Raw genomic sequence first — 21702 nt, forward strand, 5'->3', positions numbered from 1 at the left:
ATACTTACATTTCAGTGTATAATATATAACGCAAATAAATAAGTCACTGTATGAAATTTTAGTTTGCACTGTCTTCGCTAATGCTTTTTATGAAGCGTGTTGTAAAACTAGGCAAATATCTAGATGAGTTGATGTACCCCCTGGAAGACTTCTGTGTACCCCTAGGGGTATGCTTACCCCTGGTTGAGAACCACTGTCTTAAAGGACCAAGGGCTCCCATTATGTCTTTAAGCAGGATGTTGTTTAGCTCGAGTTCAGTTCCTTTCTGTGCACTTTTGAAGTGCCACATGCTGGATCGGCAGGTTGAACAACTCACTACATAGCAGCATCTGCATCACCAATGTGCCTCCCCACCTGGGAATGAGAGAAGACGCCTGTCTGCAGGTTCACTTTTGGCTTGGTTTCTCTGCAGAGGCTACCAACACAGGCACCACTTTGGGATGGAAGACCCCCCTCACTAGGATCTGGACAGAAACCATCACCTTGATCAATGTATATATGGCAGCTGTCTGGTCATCTCACCAATAGACCCAGGAGATAGAGACAAGATCCTTCTCCCGTTTATGGCTTTTGTGGTGGGGATAAGAACCTCCAAAACTTGAAGCAAGGGTAACCGATGCCAGCTAGGGCAGATGCCCCTGCAGAGAGTCTGAAACAGTAGCTTTGAGGCATGAACTGCCCCATTCACTCAGCTACCCAGTCCTCTTCCACTTCTGCATCAGATGGTCTAAAACCAAAGCACTGAAGCATATTTCTTACTTACCTTTTGACTTCATTGTATTGCCTTTGGCTTCAGTGGTTGTACAGACAAGACTCAGAGTGCTCCTAGTTCAGGAGCAGCCGTCTTCACGGCCATCCCTCTTCGAGACTGTCCAATGAGATCATGCTTAGCGTCTCTCATGTGGCGTCCTTGGCACCAGGAGCAGGCCCCTTGGCATTCATTTCTCGTGGGCTGTCTGTATTTTAGTGGGTGATTGTGGGGAGGAAGGGGAAGAAATGCTGTGGTGGGGGAAAGGGCCATGAAATAATTGCCTCTTGGGGTTAAGTGCAGTCTGTGATGACCACAGAGTTTTCCTAATCCCCATACATTCACCCATAGTACCTCTGGACATAAATTCTGGCTTGATTTTTCGAAGGAGCTTAAGAAAATATGGGGCCCAAATCCCATGGAAAGTCAATGGGAGTTAAGAATCCTCCTTTGAGAACTCCTGGCCCCTCTGCTCAGGAAATGCCTGGGCTGCAACAGCAAGCTTGGCCTAGGATTGAGCTGCAGGATGAAGGTAGGGGACCCAGCCCCTGTGCGTATTGTGCTTGGTCCCTGCTGCTGAGTCTGCCTCTAACCAGCTGAGTGCTCTAAACACACAGTTGGGTTCTAAAACACCTCCCCTTTGCACCCGCCAGCAATGGCGTCATGGGACTGTGGCACCCAGCGGTTCAGAGGTTAGTTGGCATTGGTCTATACTGCTCTCGTAGCCGTTTGTGGATACCTGACCCTGAGAAGCTGTTGCTTTTCATCCCCTCAGCTGACTGATACTGTTGGTTCAGCACTGTGCATCCCACATGGGTGATATGACGAGTCAGACCTGTGTGTTTCCCTATCATACCCATGCCTGAAATGCCAAATACAGGGAAAGATACATTTTATAGCAACTCCCCCTTCCCCTTGTGGGGTCTGGAGCTTCTTTCCTTCGCTCTGGTGCCTGCGGTTGAGAGGAATCACCAGGAAGTAATCAGGTGCTAAGTGCAAACTGAAGATTGAAGGCCAGAATAGAAGGAAACTGATGGGAGAGAAATGAACTTTGTGGAGGGGAAATCCTACCTGTGCAGATCTCCAAGAAGAAGAGGGGAGAATCAAGTTGTCTTTCTGTGGCAGCTTTATACCCTCTTCAAGGGGTACAAACCTCTGTGCTAATCCGAGTGAAGTGTGTGACCCAGTCTAGAGACCAGTGTACTAGGGGAAGGGAGTGATTAACTGGGCCACACAGATCCCACAGAACAAGGCTCGAGGCCCACAAATGTCCCTGTGGAAGCTGCTGTTGCTCCTTTAGAGGTGCATGATAGTGCTTCAGGCAGTTTAGCAGCAGTGATTCTCCTGGCTCCTTGAAAGGGAGAGTTTGTTATGGGCCTATTCTTCTGCCTTTAGCCCCAGTAACCTTGGTAGTGGGGGCATTTTGTAGCCAGAGACGTGCATAGCATATGAAGGGTTAAACCATGGCAATACACAGGGATAATGCTGAATGATGTTGCATGGTTGGATGCTGCACTCTGACATAGCTGTTGTATAGGACTTGAAACCAGTTTCTCTGCTAGGGCTTTAAGCAACATCCCTCCGCTTGGCTTCAGTCTTTAAAGGTATGTCTACACTGCAATTAGACACCCACTGCTGGCCCATGCCAGCTGACTCTGGATTGTGGGGCTCGGGTTAAGGGGCTGTTTCATTGCAGTGTAGATGTTCAGGCTTGGGCTGGAGCCCAGGCTTCTAGGACCCTGTGAGGTGGGAGGGTCCCAGGGCTCAGGCATCTACACTGCAATTAAACAGCCCCTTAGCCTGATCCCAGGTCAGAGGGCACAGGCCAGCTGCCAGTTTTTAATTGCAATGTAGACATACCCTAACTCTGCCATTCCTGCTGAACACTTTCCTTGCATGGAGTGCCTCTCAGACTTGTCGTAAATAGAGGCAGCATGATCTAGAGGGTGGAGCAGGGAGTTTCTAGTTTAAAGCCATTTAGCCTCTATGCTTCCATTTTCCTGTCTTCAAAATGGGAATAATTGTGTTTATCCCCCTTTGTAAGGCTCTGAAGAAAGTCACCTGCAACGTGGCGGGAAGCCTGCAGATCATCAGTGGGGCCACTGTACTATTAAGACACCAAAGGAGCCCTCAAGGAAAACAAGGCTGTTACAGAGAAGCTCAGTTAATTCTTTGCATAGGCCTTCACTGCAGAGGATGTGAGGGAGAGTCCCATATCCGAGCCATTGTTTTCAGGTGACAAATCTGAGGAACTGTCCCAGACTGAGGTGTCAGGAGAGGAGGTTTTGGAACAAATGGATAAATTAACCAGTACCAGGACCAGATGGTTTTCACCCAAGAGTTCTGAAGGAACACCAGTATGAAACTTCTGAACTACTAACTGTGGTATGTGAACTATCACTGAAATCAACCTCTGTACCAGAGGACTGGAGGGTAGCTAATGTAATGCCAATTTAAAAAAGGGTTCCAGAGGCGATTACGGGGCTGTGTCTAACTTCAGTACCAGGCAAATTGGTGAAAACTCTAGTAAAGAACAGAATTATCAGACACATAGATGAACATAGTATGTTGGAGAAGAGTCAGCACTGCTTTTGTAAAGGGAAACCACTCCACACCAATCTATTAGAAGTCTTTTTGGGGGGGCCGGGGGGTCAACAAGCAACCAGGCAAGGGTTATCTAGTCAATATAGTGAACTTGGACTTTCAGAAAGCCTTTGACAGGGTCCCACACCAAAGGCTCTTAAGTAAAATAAGCAGTCATGGGGTAAGAGGAAAGGTCCTCTCATGTATCAGTACCGTCTTAAAAGATGGGAATAAAGTATTAGTTTTCATAATGGAAAATGGTAAATAGATGGGTCCCCTGAGAATCTGGCCTGGAATTTATGCTGTTCAACATATTTATAAATGATCAGGGAAAAAGAGGTGAACGGTGAAGTGACGAAGTTCGCAGATGATACAAAACTGCTCAAGATAGTTGAGTCCAAAGCTGACTGGAAAGAGTTACAAAGGAATCTTGCAAAATTGGGGAGTGGGCAAGAAAATGGCAGATGAAATTCAGTGTTGATAAATGCAGAGTAATGCACATTGGCAAACATACTCCCAAATATACATGCAAAACAATGGGGTCTAAATTAGATGTTGCCACTCAAGAAAGATCTTGAAAATATCTGCTCAGTGTGCAGCTGCAGTCAAAAAAAAGCTATCAGAATATTGGGAATCATTAGGAAAGGGATAGATAAGAGAGGAAATATCATAATGCCACTATATAAGTCCATTGTACGATCATTTTGTGAATAGTGCATGCAGTTCTGGTCACCCCATCTCCAAAAAGATATATTGGAATTGGAAAAAATACAGAAAAGGGCAACAAAATGATGAGGGGTAGGGAACAGCTACCATCTGAGAAGAGATTAAAAAGACCAGGACTGTTTATCTTAGAAAAGAGAAGACTAAGAAGCAATATGATGGAGGGCTATAAAATCATGAATGGTACAGGGAAAGTAAGGAAGTGTTGTTTACTCCTTCATATAACACAGGAACCAGGAGTCACTCAATGAAATTAATAGGCAGCAGGTTTAAAACAAACAAAAGGAAGTACTTCTTCACCCAGCGCACAGTCAACCTGAATAACTCATTGCCAGGAGATGTTGTGAAGGCCAAAAGCATAAGTGGGTTAAAAAAAGAATTACCTAAGTTTATGAAGGATAGGTCCATCAATAGCTAGTAACTAAGAGGGTCGGGGCTGCAACCCCATGCTCTGGGTGTCCCAAAACCTCAGACTGCCAGAAGCTGGGACTGGACAACAGGGATTGATCACTCGATAATTGCCCTGTTGTGTTCATTTCCTTTGAATCATCCGGCATCAGCCACTGTTGGAAGATGGGATGCTGGGCTAGAGGGATCATTGGTCTGACCCAGTGTGGCTGTTCTTACATTCTTATGATTGCTCTAAAACCTAGGGTACTAGAAGCACTCTGACTCTAATGGGAATCCAGTCAATGCGCACAGTCTACAATTGCTCTCTTCCGGGCCTCCTAAACACTCTAGGTTCTCTCTTGAGCTGTGAATGGGGCCTTGCCTGTCCATTTTTTCTAGGCCCTCATTTCTCCTCAACTACTTGCTGGCTCCCAGGGGTTTCTATGTCTTTTAATGAATGCACTCTGCTAACTAACTGCAGCCGCCTGTGCATGGACCTGCTCTTAGCATCCAGCTAAGCCCGGCCTGCATGGGTAGCAGGTGTGCTCTGTGTGCCTGAGGTGAGCTTTTCATGTTGATGCACAGATGTTGAGTTTGGGGGGTGTGTGTGCGCGCGCGCATGTGTGTGAGAACTGCTATCAACCATGCCAGGGTCTCTGGCAAACTGAACTCCTGCACAGATGTACTGGATCTTGTTGCTGCCTGTAGCATAGCACTTGGTTTGTTTTTTCTTGCTAGTGCAGTGACATTCTGATAATCCCCTAGCCATGTATCTCTGGAGAGCGCAGACAGCGTGCAAAGTAACATGCTATTTTGTCAGATAGGTGTCACCACAGAACTCATGGGAGGGTTGCACCTGGATAGCCTCAACTAGAGGAAACAAGGCATCTGTAATGAGCTGGATACTGTGTATCACTATCCTTTCCAGAATGCAGTTGGAACTGCTCAGCTATGTGTCAAAGGCCCTAGACTGAGATTTTCCTTTAGTGCAAAGGGGGAGGGGCTTTTGGGGTGCAGAGGCATCTGAGATCTGTCTTAGCTGTTGCTATGAGTTCTCCAGGTGGGCAGCATAGTGACGAGCATGAATTTCTTAGGCAACCACAGATTTGCATCGGTATTGTGCAGCTTAATACATGCCCGCTTCTAGCACTCGGAGCTTCTGGTGAGTGGTGTTGATATGAGTATCATGGAAAGTTCTGCAGCTCTGGCACTGTTACCATGATCAAGAACATACGTTTTAAATACAAACAGGAAATCCTGGCAGCATGTATTTACAGCCAACTACTGCATCTGTTCAGATTTAGTTCTGAAACTGTTTTATACATGTTTGGCGAGAACACTCCCCCAGCCATAATGGAAAGATCTGCCTGGAGAAAAGCAGGAGAGCCTATTGTTCCAAGAGTTGCTGCAGGCAAATTACTCATGCTTTAGGATGTCAGAGGAATCCTGGATACAGATTGGCTGGTGAGAATAATGCCAGGACACAACCAACCATGCCAAAGTGGGACGCTTGAGTGCACCTATTGATGATGACTTTATTTGTTAATGGCTGGTTATTAAAGGAACACTGTCAATTTAGAGTCACACATCATAAAAACTGTTCACCTACGTTTGCTGCAAATAACATCTATGGCTACTTGCAGCACTGGGAAGTCAAATGAAAAACATTCTCAATTTCTTTGTTACAAAATCTCTCCTGTGTATTTGAGAGCACTGCATACAGAGTTGATGACACTGCTTTGCCTTGTAGGATCAGTAACTTTCCCCTTGTCAGGTTGAGCTTTCAGACCACAGCATGAGGAGAGAGAAACATTTGAAAGAAATTCTTTCTGATCATATTTTCTTATAGCCTGGACCAAACAGTTGTGGAATGAGTTGCTACCTAATTGCATTGCCGTACACTAGCTGGCAGCAAGTCATTAAGATTTGCACCAACAGGATGTTGTCTGTTTCCTCTGACATCGTAGGGCTTTTATCTGGTCTTTCGAGGCTGCTGAAACATGACTAGCTCAGCGTAGTCAAGTGTGGACTTGTGTGAGCTGGATTGGAACATCCCAGGTCGGTGTCTCTAGTCCATTCCCTTGCACCATGTGGGGGTTTGCCAAGCACAGACCTATGTAGCAATGAATGTTGCATTCTCTTAGAGCACTGCAAGCATTGTTAGAAGCTGGGTGGGTTGGAGAACGTGGGGGCAGATACTGTAGGTGCATTTCCTTTGCTGCAAATGGAGAATAACTCTTCTCCAGATATTTTATTTCCCGGTTCTGACTCTTAGCGTACAAACAATGCGACAGCTTTAGCTGAGCACAGAGAGTAAAGCCAATGTCTTTGCTATCAGCTTTCTGCTCTAGGGCTGCCCGTTGCTCCCCAATCCTATATGCTTCCATATGTACATGAGCAATCCCCACAAACCGCCCCTGAATCATACAGGTTTAGGGTTCAGTCCTTCTGATCTCTTTTCGCTAAGCTATGCCTAGAAGGGTGCTTTGTGTTACTGTTTCTGTGACTGCAACAGTTAAACCCTTACATAACCCAGTATTTCTCCTAGCGGGCACATTCTTTCAAAGTGGATTTGTTTTTTCAAGTGGTATGTAGGATTTTTTTTCCACTCTTGGCCGTGCCATTTTGAAAATGGCACTAATTCAGGATCCATGGAAAGATCTCTGGCTTGCTGGGTCTATAATGTTGCAAGGAGCAGTGTTAGGGCCAGGAGCCCATTATCAACATGGCTTTTTGTGGCTTTGGTACAAAGCTATGCTTTGAAGGAATGTGCCGCTACTGTGCATATAAAAATTGGTGTGTGTTCTCTGCTGGATCCGTGTGTAACTCTGTTCTCGAGAGCCTGGTATTGTGTGGGTTCAGAGTAGCAGCTGTGATAGTCTGTTGCCGCAAAAAGAACGGGAGTACTTGTGGCACCTTAGAGACTAACAAATTTATTTGAGCATAAGCTTTCATGGGCTACAGCCCACTTCATCGGATGCATGTAGTGGAAAATACAGCAAGAAGATTATATATAATATACACAGAGAACATGAAACAAAGGGTGTTACGATACATGCTATAAAGAGAGTGATCAGTTAAGGTGAGTTATCATCATCAGGAGAGACAAAGAACTGTTTGTAGTGGTAATGAAAATGGTCCATTTCCAACAATTGACAAGAGGATGTAAGGAACTGTGGGACGGGGGCAGGGAAATACACATAGGGAAAAAGTTTTACTTTGTGTAATGGCCCATCCATTTTTTTAAGTTTTAAGTCTAAATGCATTCGTCCTGTCAGTCTGTATTCTGCAATGTAGAAATGAGTATGTGAAATGTGTGCTACTTGGGAGAAGTGAATGCTTCATAGGGCCAGATCCATGTGAATCCTGACTGGCTTACAAGAGTTACATGCTCTTGTGGGTCACTGACAGAGAGGGGATGGTGGCTGTGTTTGGATGTAGGCTTCTTTAGTTCAGCTAAACTTACACACACACTTTCAGTCACACACACACGTTTTTGGACTTAAGGGGGAAAAATCACCTAGCACATCATAAAAGGCCAAAAATAACAGCAGAGTGAAGAAAACAAGCCAGGAGCATGTCTGATGTCATCCTCACTAGGCCTAGCAGCAGTGAGGGAGGAATCTGTCCAGAGCCTGCGAGACTTCCCAAAAGGCATTGATTACCCCAGAACAGAGAACAAGGCATTGGTCCTAGGCTAGGGGTTCTCACAACAGTTTTTTTGGTGGCCTCAGAGTGCAGCCACCAAATCTCGCTGGTGGCTGCTCTGACCATTTCTCCTAAAATACTTCAGGAAGAACAAATAAATATGCACATACATATGTCCAACTCATTGCCATTTATCTAGGTAGGGGTTGGTTTTTTTGCAGACTCAGTAATAAAAATAATGTACAGTTGTCTCTATTCTTTACTGGACCAAAACAGTAGAAACACAAAGTGCGTTGAGCATTCCTGTCTTTTTTTCTTGGTGTTTCTTTTGCTTTACTTGGTTGCTATTTTGTTTTTTTGTTTTTGTTTTTAAGGCTACTAAGTGTGCTGTGAAAAGTGATATTAACAAACATACAAATATCATTTTCACAGCACACTTACTCAGCCTTGGCAAGCCTGGGTACAGAGGCAATGGGGGCCAGAGGCAATGGGGCACTGGGAGAGGCGGGGTGGTGGTGAGCTCGGGACCAGAGCATGCCACCACATAGCCAGGGGACAGGTCCTGGGGGGTGGAGCCCGAACCCCCTTGGCTGGAGTCTTCCACCACCACCACCACAGGGCTGAAGCCCAACCCCCACCCCAGGAAGGATGGGAACTCACTGGCTGCCTGTTCCTCCAGCTTATGTCTTCTCACATCTTCGAGTCAGCTGTCCAAATGGGCCATCTTGATCATCACTTCAAAAGTTTTTCTCCCTTGCTGATAATAGCTTCTCTTAATTAATTAGGCTCTTACAGTTGGTATGAGTACTTCCACCTTTTCATGTTCTCTGTATGTATAAATTTCTTCTTACTGTATTTTCCATTCTATGCATCCGATGAAGTGGGCTGTAGCCTACGAAAGCTTATGCTCAGATAAATTTGTTAATCTCTAAGGTGCTACAAGTACTCTTGTTCTTTTTGCTCCAGAGGAGGGCAGGGTCCAACCACTGCTGGTGGCCCCTGGGGAGGGGCTGCTGCTTTACTTCCCCCTCCCCCCCCCATCCAATCACTGCTCAGGAGACTGTGGCCTCAAGATAAGCCCGATGGCCGCATGTGAGAAATGCTGCCCTAGGCTGCAACTTCCAAGACCCAGGCTGGTGTGTGTGTGGGTGGAGGGGGGTGGGGTTTGAACATTATATAGGGTGGCAACTTTTTGGCTTCTACTGAAGTTTTTCTCTTAAAACTGAACAACTTTGGCTCTCACTGCAGGCTCTGGTTCCTTCTGGGAAGGGAGAATTCATGAGCTACTTTAGTTTGGGGGCCCTAGAAATAACACACTGGCCCATGGAGCAGAAATATCACATGTGGATTTGAGATGCAGTTTAGCTATTCCCCCTTTTAATTTACAGGGTTTCCCTGATCAAGCCATTTCCAAACGGAGTGGGGCACACTTGTGCATTTTGTAATTGTCCTTTAGCAGCTTAAAGTTGCAGCGTTTCGTTACAGGTAGCACGAACCTGCAGCTCTGTTAACACGTTGGTGTGGGAGTTATTCGCCACTTACTTTTTCTTTATTAATAGAGTAATTGAAGCTCTGAATACCCACACGCTACTTCCTCCCCCTGCCTCCACATACACTCTTAATCGTGACAATACAGTGGAACTTTACTAATTCTCCCTCTGGTAATCCACAAACCCAACAATGGTCTCTCAAACCAGGCAGTCCTATCCTGTTTATGAACAACAAGTAGTGGGTTATCTACACAGGGAAATTTACCAGCAGAACTACACCAGTATAATTATCTCTGCAACTATGTGCAGTGTAAACCAACACCTCCACCCCACCTTGTGTGGACGCTCTTTCAGGATTTAGAGTGGCCTCTTTTCAGCCTAGCTTTTGTCTCTTTGGAAGCAGTTGAAGCAAAACTGTAAGCGCGGTGTAATACTACCACTACGGCTGAGTTGGTAAATTTCCCTGTGTAGACAAGCCCTTAGTAGCAGGGTCTGTGCTGAGATCTCATCTCACTAAGACTTCATCAGTCTTACTAAATATTATGACTAGGACACTTACAGGAAGGTTTCTTGGCTCTGGAATTTGCCTCCCTCCTTGCTGTGATTGATTTGCGTAATCAGATTTCTGATGATCTCTGGGATGACACAAGAGCAGCCTGTTCTACTAGGCAGGTCTTGTGAATGGGGAGTGTGGTGGTGGGGAAATGATGGGGGTTGGGAAGATATTTCAGCAGGAGGGGTCTCTGGTATGGGCCTGGTTGGACAACCTATTATTCCATTTTAAATTGCTTTAAATAAGCTTGGTAATGTGCCTAGACCCAGAGTTGGGTGCAGTGAATGGTAAACCAAGCTTACTGCACTCCAAGGAAGAAGGGTCTGTGATGCATGATCCATTTTTAACCTGTCTGTCCCCCCTTCACTTGCAGTGATTGGCTAGGTTAGTCATTGCCACTCATGCTCGGGGCATCTCTTAACTTCCAAGCTAAAGGGAAAGAGGGTGTTTGTTGCCGTCCCCGCCCATTGCTCTGCACTCAGCGTTTACTTCCAGAGTTCCTCACTGCTCTTCCTTCACTTCCACAGGTCCAGAGGCAGTTCCCAGTTACACGCCCAGCATGACGGACGCCGCCAGAGACACCGGCCTCAAGCAGGCGGCACCACCACGGCCCGAAAAGCCGGCCCCCGACTTCAGCTACGTCGGGATCGACGCCATCCTCGAGCAGATGAGAAGAAAAGCCATGAAGCAGGGATTTGAGTTCAACATCATGGTAGTTGGTGAGTTCCCATCAGATGCTGCTCTCCCAGGAGATGCCGGTAGGCTGAGCTTGGTGGAGGACAAGGTGTTTATTTCATAGCTCCTTGGCAGGATTATACTCCCTGTAGCTTCTGCAGGAGCAGCTTCTAACATTTAATGCTGGAATTCCTGCATTAGGAGTCAGCAAACTCCCTTCCACTTTAAGGGAGCTGTCTTGCTGTCAGTTGTTAAAATGCAGAGTGGGATGGGATCAGTGGTGCCAGGCATCACTTAGCATTTAAGAGTTTATGTGCCCTTAAATCTAGTGGGGGCTTCCACAGCCAGACCTCATTGCTACCACATAGAGTGCCCCCATTGTGCTGTGGACCATGGAGTCTTTCCTCTCTCTGTTCCTGTTTTGTCCCCAGTGCAGTGGTTTGATGGTATAAGTGGGAGGCCAGGAGTAACTGCATGATTTCAACCTCTTCCTGTGAGTATGTACAGCTCCTAGCACAATGGGGCCTGGTTTTCGATTGGGACTTCTAGGTTTTACTGTACTACAGACAAACAAGTAGTAAGCAGTGATTCTGCTTGTAACGGTGCGGGACTCACCCCTGCAGTGCCTCCTGCTGGTCATCTTGGGAATTAGCTTTCCAGTCTCCATAGCGCCCTCTGCAGGCCAGTGTCCCACTGCCGCTTGGCCTCTGTTGCCCTCTCAGACCTCAGATGTTCCTTTCTCTGGATGCTGCCCCCAGGCAGTACCCTCACAGTTTCTGTGGGTCTCCTCACTCAGGGGAACCCCCACCCACTATCCCCACCTCTCCTCAGTATTTGGCTACTGCCAGTCACCATCTAGCCCCCACTCATTGGGGCAAACTGCAGTGTCTCAGCCATTCATCGTAGGCAAGGGGGGTATGGACCTCCTGCCTCAGCCTACCCGTGGGCTGCCCTCTGCAACCCCAGTACCCAATTGGCCTTAGACTAGGCCGCTGCCTGGGATTTTCCAGGCCGGAGCGCCCCAGTTCCCTTGGCCTTCCCCCAGCCCTGCTCTCCCCAGGTACCTTCTCAGCTCCCTAGCAACCAGGCCCTTCTCCCTCTGCAAACAGAAAGAGTGTGTCTATGCACCTGGCTCAAAGCCTTTTTATAGGGGCCCTCTGTGGTCTGTTTGGGGTGTGGCTCCCAGCTGTGCCTACTTCCCCAATCAGTCTGGGAGCTGCCTGCCACAGCCACAGCCCTCTGCTGGGCTGTTCTAAGCCCCTCAGGGCAGGAGCGGGTGACCATCCCTCTACACTGCCCAAGTTGTACGTGAGTTTCCCCAGATCTGCTGCATTTACCAGGGGATGCCAGGCGCTGTGTGAGATGGTGCTGCTTGTGAAACAAGACCTCAGAGCAAAGTTCTTTCCCTGAAAGGCCTGGGGGCGGAGGGGAGTGCATATTACAGGTGGGGTGTATGAGGCTGGAGATGAAGAGGGGTGTGCAGGAAGAGGGCTGGAAACCGACACCATTATCAGGGTAGTTGCTGTAGTGTAAGCAGGGCCTGCGTGGCATGGCACAGTGTGGCCCCGGGTCTCTACTCCCCTGCAGCTGAATTCTTGATGTGTTATGATGAAGAGGAGGGGCTGTCGCTTTGCGTCCCAGTTGCTTCCCTTTTCCATTGCTGTGTTGGTGAGGAACAAACCACTTGGCTCTCAGAGCTGGACTAGGGGTGCAGCAGCTTTATAAGCAGGGAAGAAAATAACACTGAAGAGTCGCTGATGTAATTAAAGGACCCCAACGGGGCTGGCCCCATTTTGAGGCTCCTCTGGCTGGACCATTTGCCAGCCTGAGTGGCCTGCAGCATATAAAAGCTTCCCCTGGGATCCCAATATGCAATGTATGCTGGGATTATAGCATCCCTGGTGCTTGTGGTATGTGGGCAAGGGGAAGGAGCTTTGCTTTTCCCTCTGGCCTTGTGAATGGGGAGCTTGGTGCAAAAACCCGATAAGCCGACAGACATTCTTGAGCTCTTGTTATCCCTTTGAGGCTGCAGTGGAGAAAGGACAAGGAACCTGGAGTCTTTCTTCGGTCCCCCGCCATCCCCACCACCGCAGCCCACCTGCCCTCAATTGGGGGTTTCCGGTTTCCTTACTGCTGCTCTAGTTGCAGTTTTCCTTCTGTGGTTATCAAAGGTTCCGTTTTATGAGCCTCTACTTTTAAGAGGTTTGCAGCTTGGCTCTGCCGAAACTTGCCTCAGGTTAAAGCTGCCTGCCTTAGCAGATGGCAATTGAAATCCGAGCACGTGGACTCCATAGGTTTGGTTAATAAGGGGGAGGCTTTACAGAAGAACAAACTTTGAAGCAGCATCTGTCTATAAAAGAAATGAGCACAGCCAGTGCGATTCGTGCTCCCTGCGCTATCCAAATGTCTCTGTAGAACTGTCGTCAATGCTCCGTGCTTTGCAGAGGTACCCAAATCTAAGCAGCTCATCTTCCAAAGTTCAAGGTTTGCCTGGTCCCATGAAACTCAGCCTGGGTTCTGGAAGTCAGAACCCATTTGACTAGGGTAAGCATATGTCCCGTTTTGGCCAGGACAAACCCCCTTTTGAAACCCTGTCCTGGATGTCACGACTCTGGGCATTTCTCCCATTTGCTCTTGCCCTAGGCAAGTTGCAAAGGAATGTTCAGGTAAGAGCAACAGGGAGAAATGCCCGGTTTTGCCAAAAAAGTCATGATGCCTGTGATGGCGGCTTGGGCCAGGTTCTGGCCAGCCTCCCACAGCTACACCCAATGTCCCGTTTTCAGTTAGGGAAATATGATCACCCTACACTTGACTCCTGCATAATCCCCAGGAATAAGGGATTGCAAAGCAGCTTGTCCCTTCCTCAGTTCCTCTTCAGCAAGTGTAAGCAGGACTTGGCCAGGGTGACTGACTCATGTCAGGGTGCAAGAGGAAGAGAAAGCAACACCGAGTCTGCGTGGAGCACAAGACCTCTGGCATGTGTGTTTTTTTGTTTTGTTGTATTTTGTTCTCTCCCTCAGTGTCTCCTGTTGGTGGGGATGGAGCAGGACAGTGTCTGCTCACCCCTCATGGTGGAGGGTACAAAGCACTGTTTACCTGGCCTGGCGAAGCACAGAAGGAAAGTCTGGGGGCCGAAGACTACTGGAGTGGCTTGGCCTAACCGCAATGTGTGCTGGCACTGTCGCTTTCCTCTGACGTCTGCTCCCCTGGGAGCCTGATTCTGCACTTGGCTTCCCACCCCCTAACATGCAGCTCTCTTGCTCTCTCTACCCTCATCCCTTTCCCACATGCTCCTGGACAGCCGGTGCCTCCTTACCGGTTACCATGGTTAGCCCCAAAGAGCTGTGCAGCGAACCCAAAACCAGGCCTGGCTCACAACAAACCTGGAACTTGGGTCAGAGTCACTGAGGCTGATGAGCCTGAGACAGTTTTGGGGGGTTACAGTAGCTTCTCTCTAAATCAGCTGCAATTTCAGCTGAGTTTCTGTCCCCCAAAGATCAAGATCCTTCATGAGATCTGAAGTTGCATGAACTGAGACCCATGGCCCCTGCCAGGGCTGGACTTGCTTCTGCCCTGTCCTGGGATACCCTGAGTTCACAGCTTGGGGGTGGTGCCCAGGAGCCACAACTCTCCTCTTGCCATCCCAGGGCAGGCTGCAGTGGGAAGGCACCTCTTCCTTCTGCAGTTCTGGTGGTGATGGGAGACTTTGAAGAGGGGCCCGGACTTGCCTAGGCAGAAGGCCATGTATGGTACTGAAGCCCATGCCTCACAGTGGCTGGAAAACTGTTCTTTCCTTGGCAAGCTCCCGGCTGAGTGTTCACAGGCCAGGGAATTAGTGGCAGCCTAAACAAGTGCTGAAACTCTCTGCCTGTCACAGGAAAACGCAGGGTATGCAACAGAGGGGGCGGGAGGTGCTCAGTGCGTGGGAATGGGAGGGTGACCCTTGCGATGGATCACTGAGCTTTATAAAGACAAGATGGACAACCATCTCTCGGAGATGGTCTAGGGTTAGCTGGTCCTGCCTCAGGACAGGGGGCTGGACTAGATGGCTTCTCAAGGTCCCTTCTAGCCCTACAGGTCTGAGTCTGAAGCCCCAGGATGGGATCTCCCATCATCCCCTCACTCTCTCCTGCCTGATTAAATACCATGGCAAGTTTGGGAGAAAACAGGCTTCCTGAATCTGTACAGATAAGGGCAAGGGGATGAGGCAATTGCTTGTTTCAGGGCTCTCACAGAACTGAGGTATTACTTTGGGGTAGTCTGTGTGTCTGTCTGTCTCTGTCTCTCTCTGAATCTGGGAGTCTTGCCATGTTCCTGAAACTGTCTGGAAGCCACCCACATGTCTCTGGTTCGGACAGACAGAAGGGGGAAATGAGGAGTAGCCAAGCAGTTTCAGTCCTTCTTCCTGATGGGCTTAATCTGAAGCATGTGCTCTGTGGAGTCCATTTGAATGCAGCTGAGCGGGTTTCTCAGGGTTAGCCTAGTCTTGTGGCAGTGCAGAGCGCCCAAAGAACCTGTACTGGAGAGAAACTTCCCAGGCAACTTACTTACAGGAGCTGTAGAGAAGCACTCCTTCCCTGGAGACGTTCTTTCCAGTCAGCTCTTCCTTGGTCTGTCCTCTGCTTTTCTTCATTAGTGCACAGCTGGGCAGCCCCACAAAGAGCCAGACAACACCCCACTGTATTGCCCAGACCCTTATCTAGGTACAGTATGGCCCCCGCTCTGGCACTTGAGCACTTGCAAAGACCAGAGCTGCTATCCTCGTTTTACAGCTGAGGAAGCGAGGGGCAGTGAAGTTAAGTGACTTGCCCAGAATTACCCGGGAAGCCTGTGGCAGAGCTGGCAATTGAAACCAGGTGTCCTGTGACCCAGTCTGGTGCCTTCAACACAGGACCATCTTTTCTGTAGAGCAAACCTCTCTGGGGACCTTTGCCACCATGGGCATTACTAATGTCCTCTACAATACTGTTGAGAGCTTTGAACAGATTCCTGGAAGTGTTTAACTCGTGGGTCAGTCTGGATTTACCAGAACTACTTTAGTCCCCTAATCCCTGTCACTAAGGTGTGGTTACCGCCAGGAAAAGGACTATGCAAAAAATGGCTCCTTTCTCTGGGGTATTAAGAAGCTGCAAAGTAACTGCTTTCCTGAACAAAATCAGCATAGTAGGTACTGACCAGAGATGGCCAAAAAACTTTGCATTCCAACCTCTGTCTCTGCTACCAGCTCCCAGGAGCTGCTCTTCTCTAGTGTTTTTCACTCCAGCTAATTAAACAGTGTCAGATGCAGGAACAGACTAGCACAGGTTGCAACAATGTATCACCTCTTAATTAGAAGCATATGAGAAAAACTAACAGGATGACAAATAGAATACCTAATTAGCCTATTTTGTTTATAGTTCAGGCATTGTTAACCCTTCTGTTGCTTGATGAAACTCTCTGCAAAGGGCAAAGAACTGTATTTGTTCCCTGTGTTCCTTTTGCAACCACAGCTGCTCTGCCTACTAACAAAAACAAGACTTCCTCCTGTTGGCATGGCTAAAAGCGGGTGGGGAGATAGTACGGGAGAGTAAACCAGTGCAAAAGCTTTTGGGACCTGTGAGCTTTCTGGATACTTGGGGGGAGGGGAAGGGGCATATTTTGATCTTCTGGGTCCTGAAAGGATGGGCATGGAGGTTGGGTGTGGGGCAGAGACTTGGAGCTCTGACAGACTAAGCTTACTCTGAAGTGTTTTTGCAAATTTAGTTAGAAGCTAGTGGCCCCACTCGTTATCGTGTCTGACAGCATTTTTCCTAGGAATTTTCTAGCACTAGCATTGTGTTATTTCTCCTGGAACATTGATCTAAACAAGAGAGATGGATTTAGCCCAAGCTGCCATGTGCTGCCCAAATCTGGCCTTTAAGAGACCTTCTGGTCCTGTTAAATGTGACTGATTTCTGGGGCCAGAGCCAATGCTTCATCAGTTTAGCTGAAAGAACCGATCAATCCCCAAACTTAATTTATTCCCCTTTGTGATCCCAGCCATAAACCATTGGATTGTGTTTTTAGCCCAGGTCTGCATCATTAGTATCGATCCCCTGCAGGATTTATTGAAGAGGTTGGGGGAAGTGGTTTGTCATGGTGGATGATCAAAAACATAAGACACAGTTTAGAGTGTCCTCTTTAATATCGGCTGAGATAAAGCCAGAGGGAGCCTTGGAAGGAATGGAATTCATGTGGGACAGACAATGAAGGAAGCCTGTAGATCAGTCCTCCTATGAGCCATTTCAATCTGTAAGTCCCTTTAAGAGAATCTTTATTGAAGGGGTCATGGCAGAAGGAGAGCGTGTCTGTTTCCCATCCTCTTATTAAGGAGGAAAATGGTTATTGAAGCCTTATAGGGGGCAAATAAATAACTCAAGATGACTGTATGGCCTCTGTGTTGGCTCAGTTAAGGTTAATGTAGATTGCCACGTACTTTTAGGGGCGAAAGAAAAATGCAGTCCTGTTATTTACCAGGCTGCACGTGGCAATAGACTGTATAGGTAAGGGATGCAAGGAGGGTATGGGTCACGATGCAAACTGCAGGCACGCACACAACTAAAATTAATTAATTAAAAGTTTTATTGGGGATAGTTACAAGGGGTAGGGGAGCAGCATATGATTAGCTAATAGGATTAATGAAACTTAAAACATACAATGGCTAAAGTATTTACTATCAAACAATATTTATAAACAAAGATGCAGTAAACAATATTTATAAACACAGATGCAGCATTTAGTAATAACCAGTACTTACGAATACAAACCAACTCATAACGACCGGCAAACATAGAAACTCTGCTTAAAACACGTGAGCTGAGAGAGGCTTCGAGGTGATCAGGCTCGGTTACGGGTGTGCACAAGGTACACAGGATTCGTTTTTCTTTTTCCTCTTCTGCCTGCACATGGCAGACCAGCCTAAAATACCCACTATGACATCATAGAAGTGTCATAAGGGACGGGGCCCAAAAACTGTGTGTGTTCGTTTCTGATTGGTACAAGCAAACTTTACACCAAGTAGGGGAGCAGGTGCCTGAAAGTCTGGCTTCGCCCCCAAAAGGTGAGGAAATGCATATAGTTCAGAATGCCTTTAACACTGACTGACAAAGGAAGAGGCCAGGGCAATACCGGTATGGGGCAAGTCTTTTAGGATGCAGACAGGAACTTATCTTAACAGTTAATAAAGGGGTAAACATTACCCCTTCAGTGCTATGTGTATCTCTGCCCTTACGGGTCGTGTGAGCCGCTGCTGTTTAGCTTACGGACAAACTAGCTATTCACATGCTCCCCAATGAATTTGTCTAGTTGTGCCCAAGTGGGCCATGTTTTCCATCTAGCGCGTCTTCAGCCAAGCAAGATATTGTTCCATAGTGGAGGGACTCACTTGTCTGACTTCCCTCTATGGGGTGCCAGATCCCTGCGCTTTCCATCCCACATCTCCAGGCAATGTCTTCAAACGCAGGAGGTTTGTGTTCCACTCTGAACAGGGACAGGGAGCAGAGAACTGTATTGATTGCAGGAGGAAGCTGTTTCCACTGAGTGTGTTGCCTCATTGAAAGTGAAAGCATCCTTAGTAAAGAGGGAGCTGCAGTTCCAGTGATCCACACCCACATGCTGAGGTCACTTGACTAATGTGTGACATGAGCAAGAGAACCTTTCCCCGTCAAAACAGATCTGGGCTGAATGGGCTACAGGAACCGCTTTGCTATATCAGCCAGCGGGGGCACACAACGTGAGCCAGTCTGAAATGTTTTCTCCAGTAGAGGGTACCAGCACACATGTAACCAAGCCAATATGCAGCCATCTGCTTGTGTGAAAAAATATCTCAGAGGGTGTGGAAAATGCTGTTAAATTCTGCAAAGAAACTGTTGGTATGTGCAATGGCACTGCCTGCGGATTTGGCCCCACCCTAGTTAGCAGAATGTATTCTTGATGCATGGTGTGGACCGGGAATTCCCATAAAGGTAAAATGGAGTCAATTCCAACTCCAGTTCTGACTCTCCCTGTCCTCCAGGTCAGAGTGGCTTGGGGAAGTCCACGTTAATCAACACCCTCTTCAAATCCAAAGTCAGCCGGAAATCCGTTCAGCCAGCTTCTGAAGAGCGAATCCCCAAAACCATCGAAATAAAGTCGATCACTCATGGTGAGTCTCTTGGGCAAACATGCCGTTTGGGGGGTGACAGAGTTCTAGAGGCTTCTCCTAGGCCAAGAGAAGCCAGAGCATCTTCTCCGTATCCAGCAGCCTAGACTCCTTTATGCCAGAATGCAATCAGCTGAGATTGCTGGTGGGGTATCATGCTTCACAGGGGGAGGAGTTATATGGATTATTGAAAGAGCTGAGCTGCATAGTCTCTTCTTTATAATGCAGTTGAAATGCCACTGATGTGATAGGATGCTGTATCTTTGGAGGGCTGCAGGTACCAAGCCGGCAGCTGCTTGGAGAGATCTCTGGTGGTAAGGCAAGGCTACACACTGGGCCTGTCTCTGCTTATGGCCTATACCATCCCTTGGATGTCTCTGTTTCAGATATTGAGGAGAAAGGCGTCCGTATGAAGCTGACGGTCATTGACACCCCAGGGTTTGGAGACCACATCAACAATGAGAACTGGTGAGGAGAACAGTGCCCTGGGCTGTGCTGCTGCTTGGCTGGCATAGGCCTTACCTGTGGTGGTGGGGACTCGCTTTGCACCATCCTTCCTTTGCTCCTGGGCATGGAATGTGCCGAGGCGCATTTGCAAAGATGTAGATCCCTTGTGGCTCTCATTCTGCCTAGCTTGGCTGTCGAGGGGCGGGGAGGGAGGCTGGAGATGCTGAACAGCTGGGCTGATGAGCTGCAAAAGGAAACCAGAGAATCCTGCCAGCTTCCTTCCCTGGCAGGCTCCAGTGCAAAGGGCTATGGTTAGTCAGCCTTCCCTCTGCCAGGGGGTGGAGCCCAGCCATCCCAGAGTGCTGCTTCACGGGCAGGGCAGGTGCTGACATGACTGATCCCCTAGCCCTTCCTACGTCTGCTGGAGAGTTAGCAGCTGTGGGGAAAGTCCGTGAGGCAGCCACCACCTCTGAACGTCCATCCATGTGTCCCACTCGTGGGGGGGGGAGGGGTGCAAAAATAATCAGTTATAAATATCTGTATTCCCCCCCGCTCTCCAATACATACGTACACACACACACACACACACACACACACACACACACACACACACACACATGGTGATGAGGTTAACATTGGAAGCATACAGACAAATTTGAGGGTGACCAATGTCTGGGGTGAGGGCACACAAGCGCCTTTTTTTTTAAGCCCACTCCCCTGCCCCCCCAACCTCTCTAAATACATTGTCTAGGAAAGCACTACAAGCTCTGTTAAACTTTCTGGGGCACTGGCAGGTCTCCCACAGGCTGGGCTGCTGTCTTTCCCAGAAGTGACTCCCAGTGAAGGGTTATGGCTGGGATCCTGGCGTGGATGGGGAAGAGCAGGAAGATGGCAGGGCTAAGCAGTCAGGCTTTCTAGGGCTTATCTGACCCTCCTGGTGCTGTTCATGAATATTTCTGTTCTGAAAGGGGCCAGAGCCTAGCTGGTCACCGCATGTCCATTACTGCAGCAGTAGAGGGGCTGTTGTGGGCACTAACACTTAGGATGCCTGCTTACCATTGTGAGACGCTCGCATTTGGATGGTGGAGCCCAGTTGTCCTCTTGAAGTGGTTGCAGGCTCTGCACTGCCTCCCAGTGCTAGAGGCAGAGCTCACAGCCAAGAAGCTGAGCTGTCCTGCTGCCACGCATCCAACTTGTTCCCCTTGTCGAGTGCCAGGACTGGGAGGATTCCCAGAAAACTTGACTCCTTTTAGAAAGGTGATAAAACAAGATTTGCCATTCACACAGGACTTGGGGGATTCTTTTCTTAGCTGCCTGCAGCTGTGGTATGAAACATTCCCATGCTTTTACTTGGGGGCCCAATTCTGCAAGATGCTGAGCATTGTCCACTCCCGATGACTCTCCCTTTCAGAATCCAGTGCAGAGCGTAGCCTGTGGGTGGTTTTAGAGTCACTGCATGAGTGCTGTCTCACCTGTGTATGTCTTTCTGCACAGCTGGCAGCCCATCATGAAGTTCATCAATGACCAGTACGAGAAGTACTTGCAGGAGGAGCTCAATGTTAACCGGAAGAGGCGGATCCCAGACACCAGGGTTCACTGCTGTATATACTTCATCCCAGCCACCGGCCATGCGTATGTACCCTCCTCTTCAGGAGAATGATCTTTCCTACTTAGGATGATGGGTGTGTGTATTTGTGGGGTTGGGGTTATGATCAAGATTGAATCTGCTTGCCTCTCTGGTGCTAGCTGTCTCTGTCTTTAATCTTGCCCAGAAGTTGCTAAGAAATTCAAAATCACTCTGGTTTGTGTGACCTTACAATAACTTTTTCCAATCAGTCATCTTTAGTGTGAATACTACATCCTGTTTAGCCAGGTTCTGGTCACTTCCTGTATGGTGAAGCATGCACACATGGACGGCTAGGTGCTCTGTATACAATCCCACACAAGTAACATATGAATACAGTAGTTCCTAATGCTTATAGCTAGCTCCCTTCCCCATCTAGAGCTGCTAGTATTAACACAAAGCAATCCTAGCCAAGCATAGGTAAAACAAATATACAGGCCTCACTTCATTTCCCGCTGTCCCCGCCCCCGCCGGACAGATTAAACAGTGTGTAGTATCCCAAGTGTTCATGTGAGTAGTGGTTGGAATCTGATGGTAATGTGCTTGCCAGTGTTTAAAGTGCCTCCCTACCGTGCTATCTGTTTTTGTTAAGCAAGGATCCAGTTGTCTTAGCAGTATAGAGCAGACCGAACCAGTTGGTACTGAGCCTGAAGGGAGTATTTA

At 48.0% G+C, this 21702-nt stretch overlaps 1 protein-coding gene across 6 annotated transcripts in view; it reads left to right on the plus strand.

Moving 5' to 3' along the window:
• SEPTIN9 (septin 9) overlaps positions 1-21702 on the plus strand; it is a 267635-nt gene that overhangs the window by 221607 nt on the left and 24326 nt on the right. For all 6 annotated transcript variants that reach the window (XM_030534403.1, XM_030534402.1, XM_030534405.1 and 3 more), the window contains 4 exons: positions 10663-10854; positions 18843-18971; positions 19355-19436; positions 20910-21047. In XM_030534403.1, coding sequence (XP_030390263.1) covers positions 10663-10854; positions 18843-18971; positions 19355-19436; positions 20910-21047 — 541 coding nt within the window. The remainder of the gene's footprint in view (positions 1-10662; positions 10855-18842; positions 18972-19354; positions 19437-20909; positions 21048-21702) is intronic.

This window comes from Gopherus evgoodei, chromosome 15 (genome assembly GCF_007399415.2).
Source record: "Gopherus evgoodei ecotype Sinaloan lineage chromosome 15, rGopEvg1_v1.p, whole genome shotgun sequence".
Lineage (NCBI taxonomy): Eukaryota > Metazoa > Chordata > Testudines > Testudinidae > Gopherus > Gopherus evgoodei.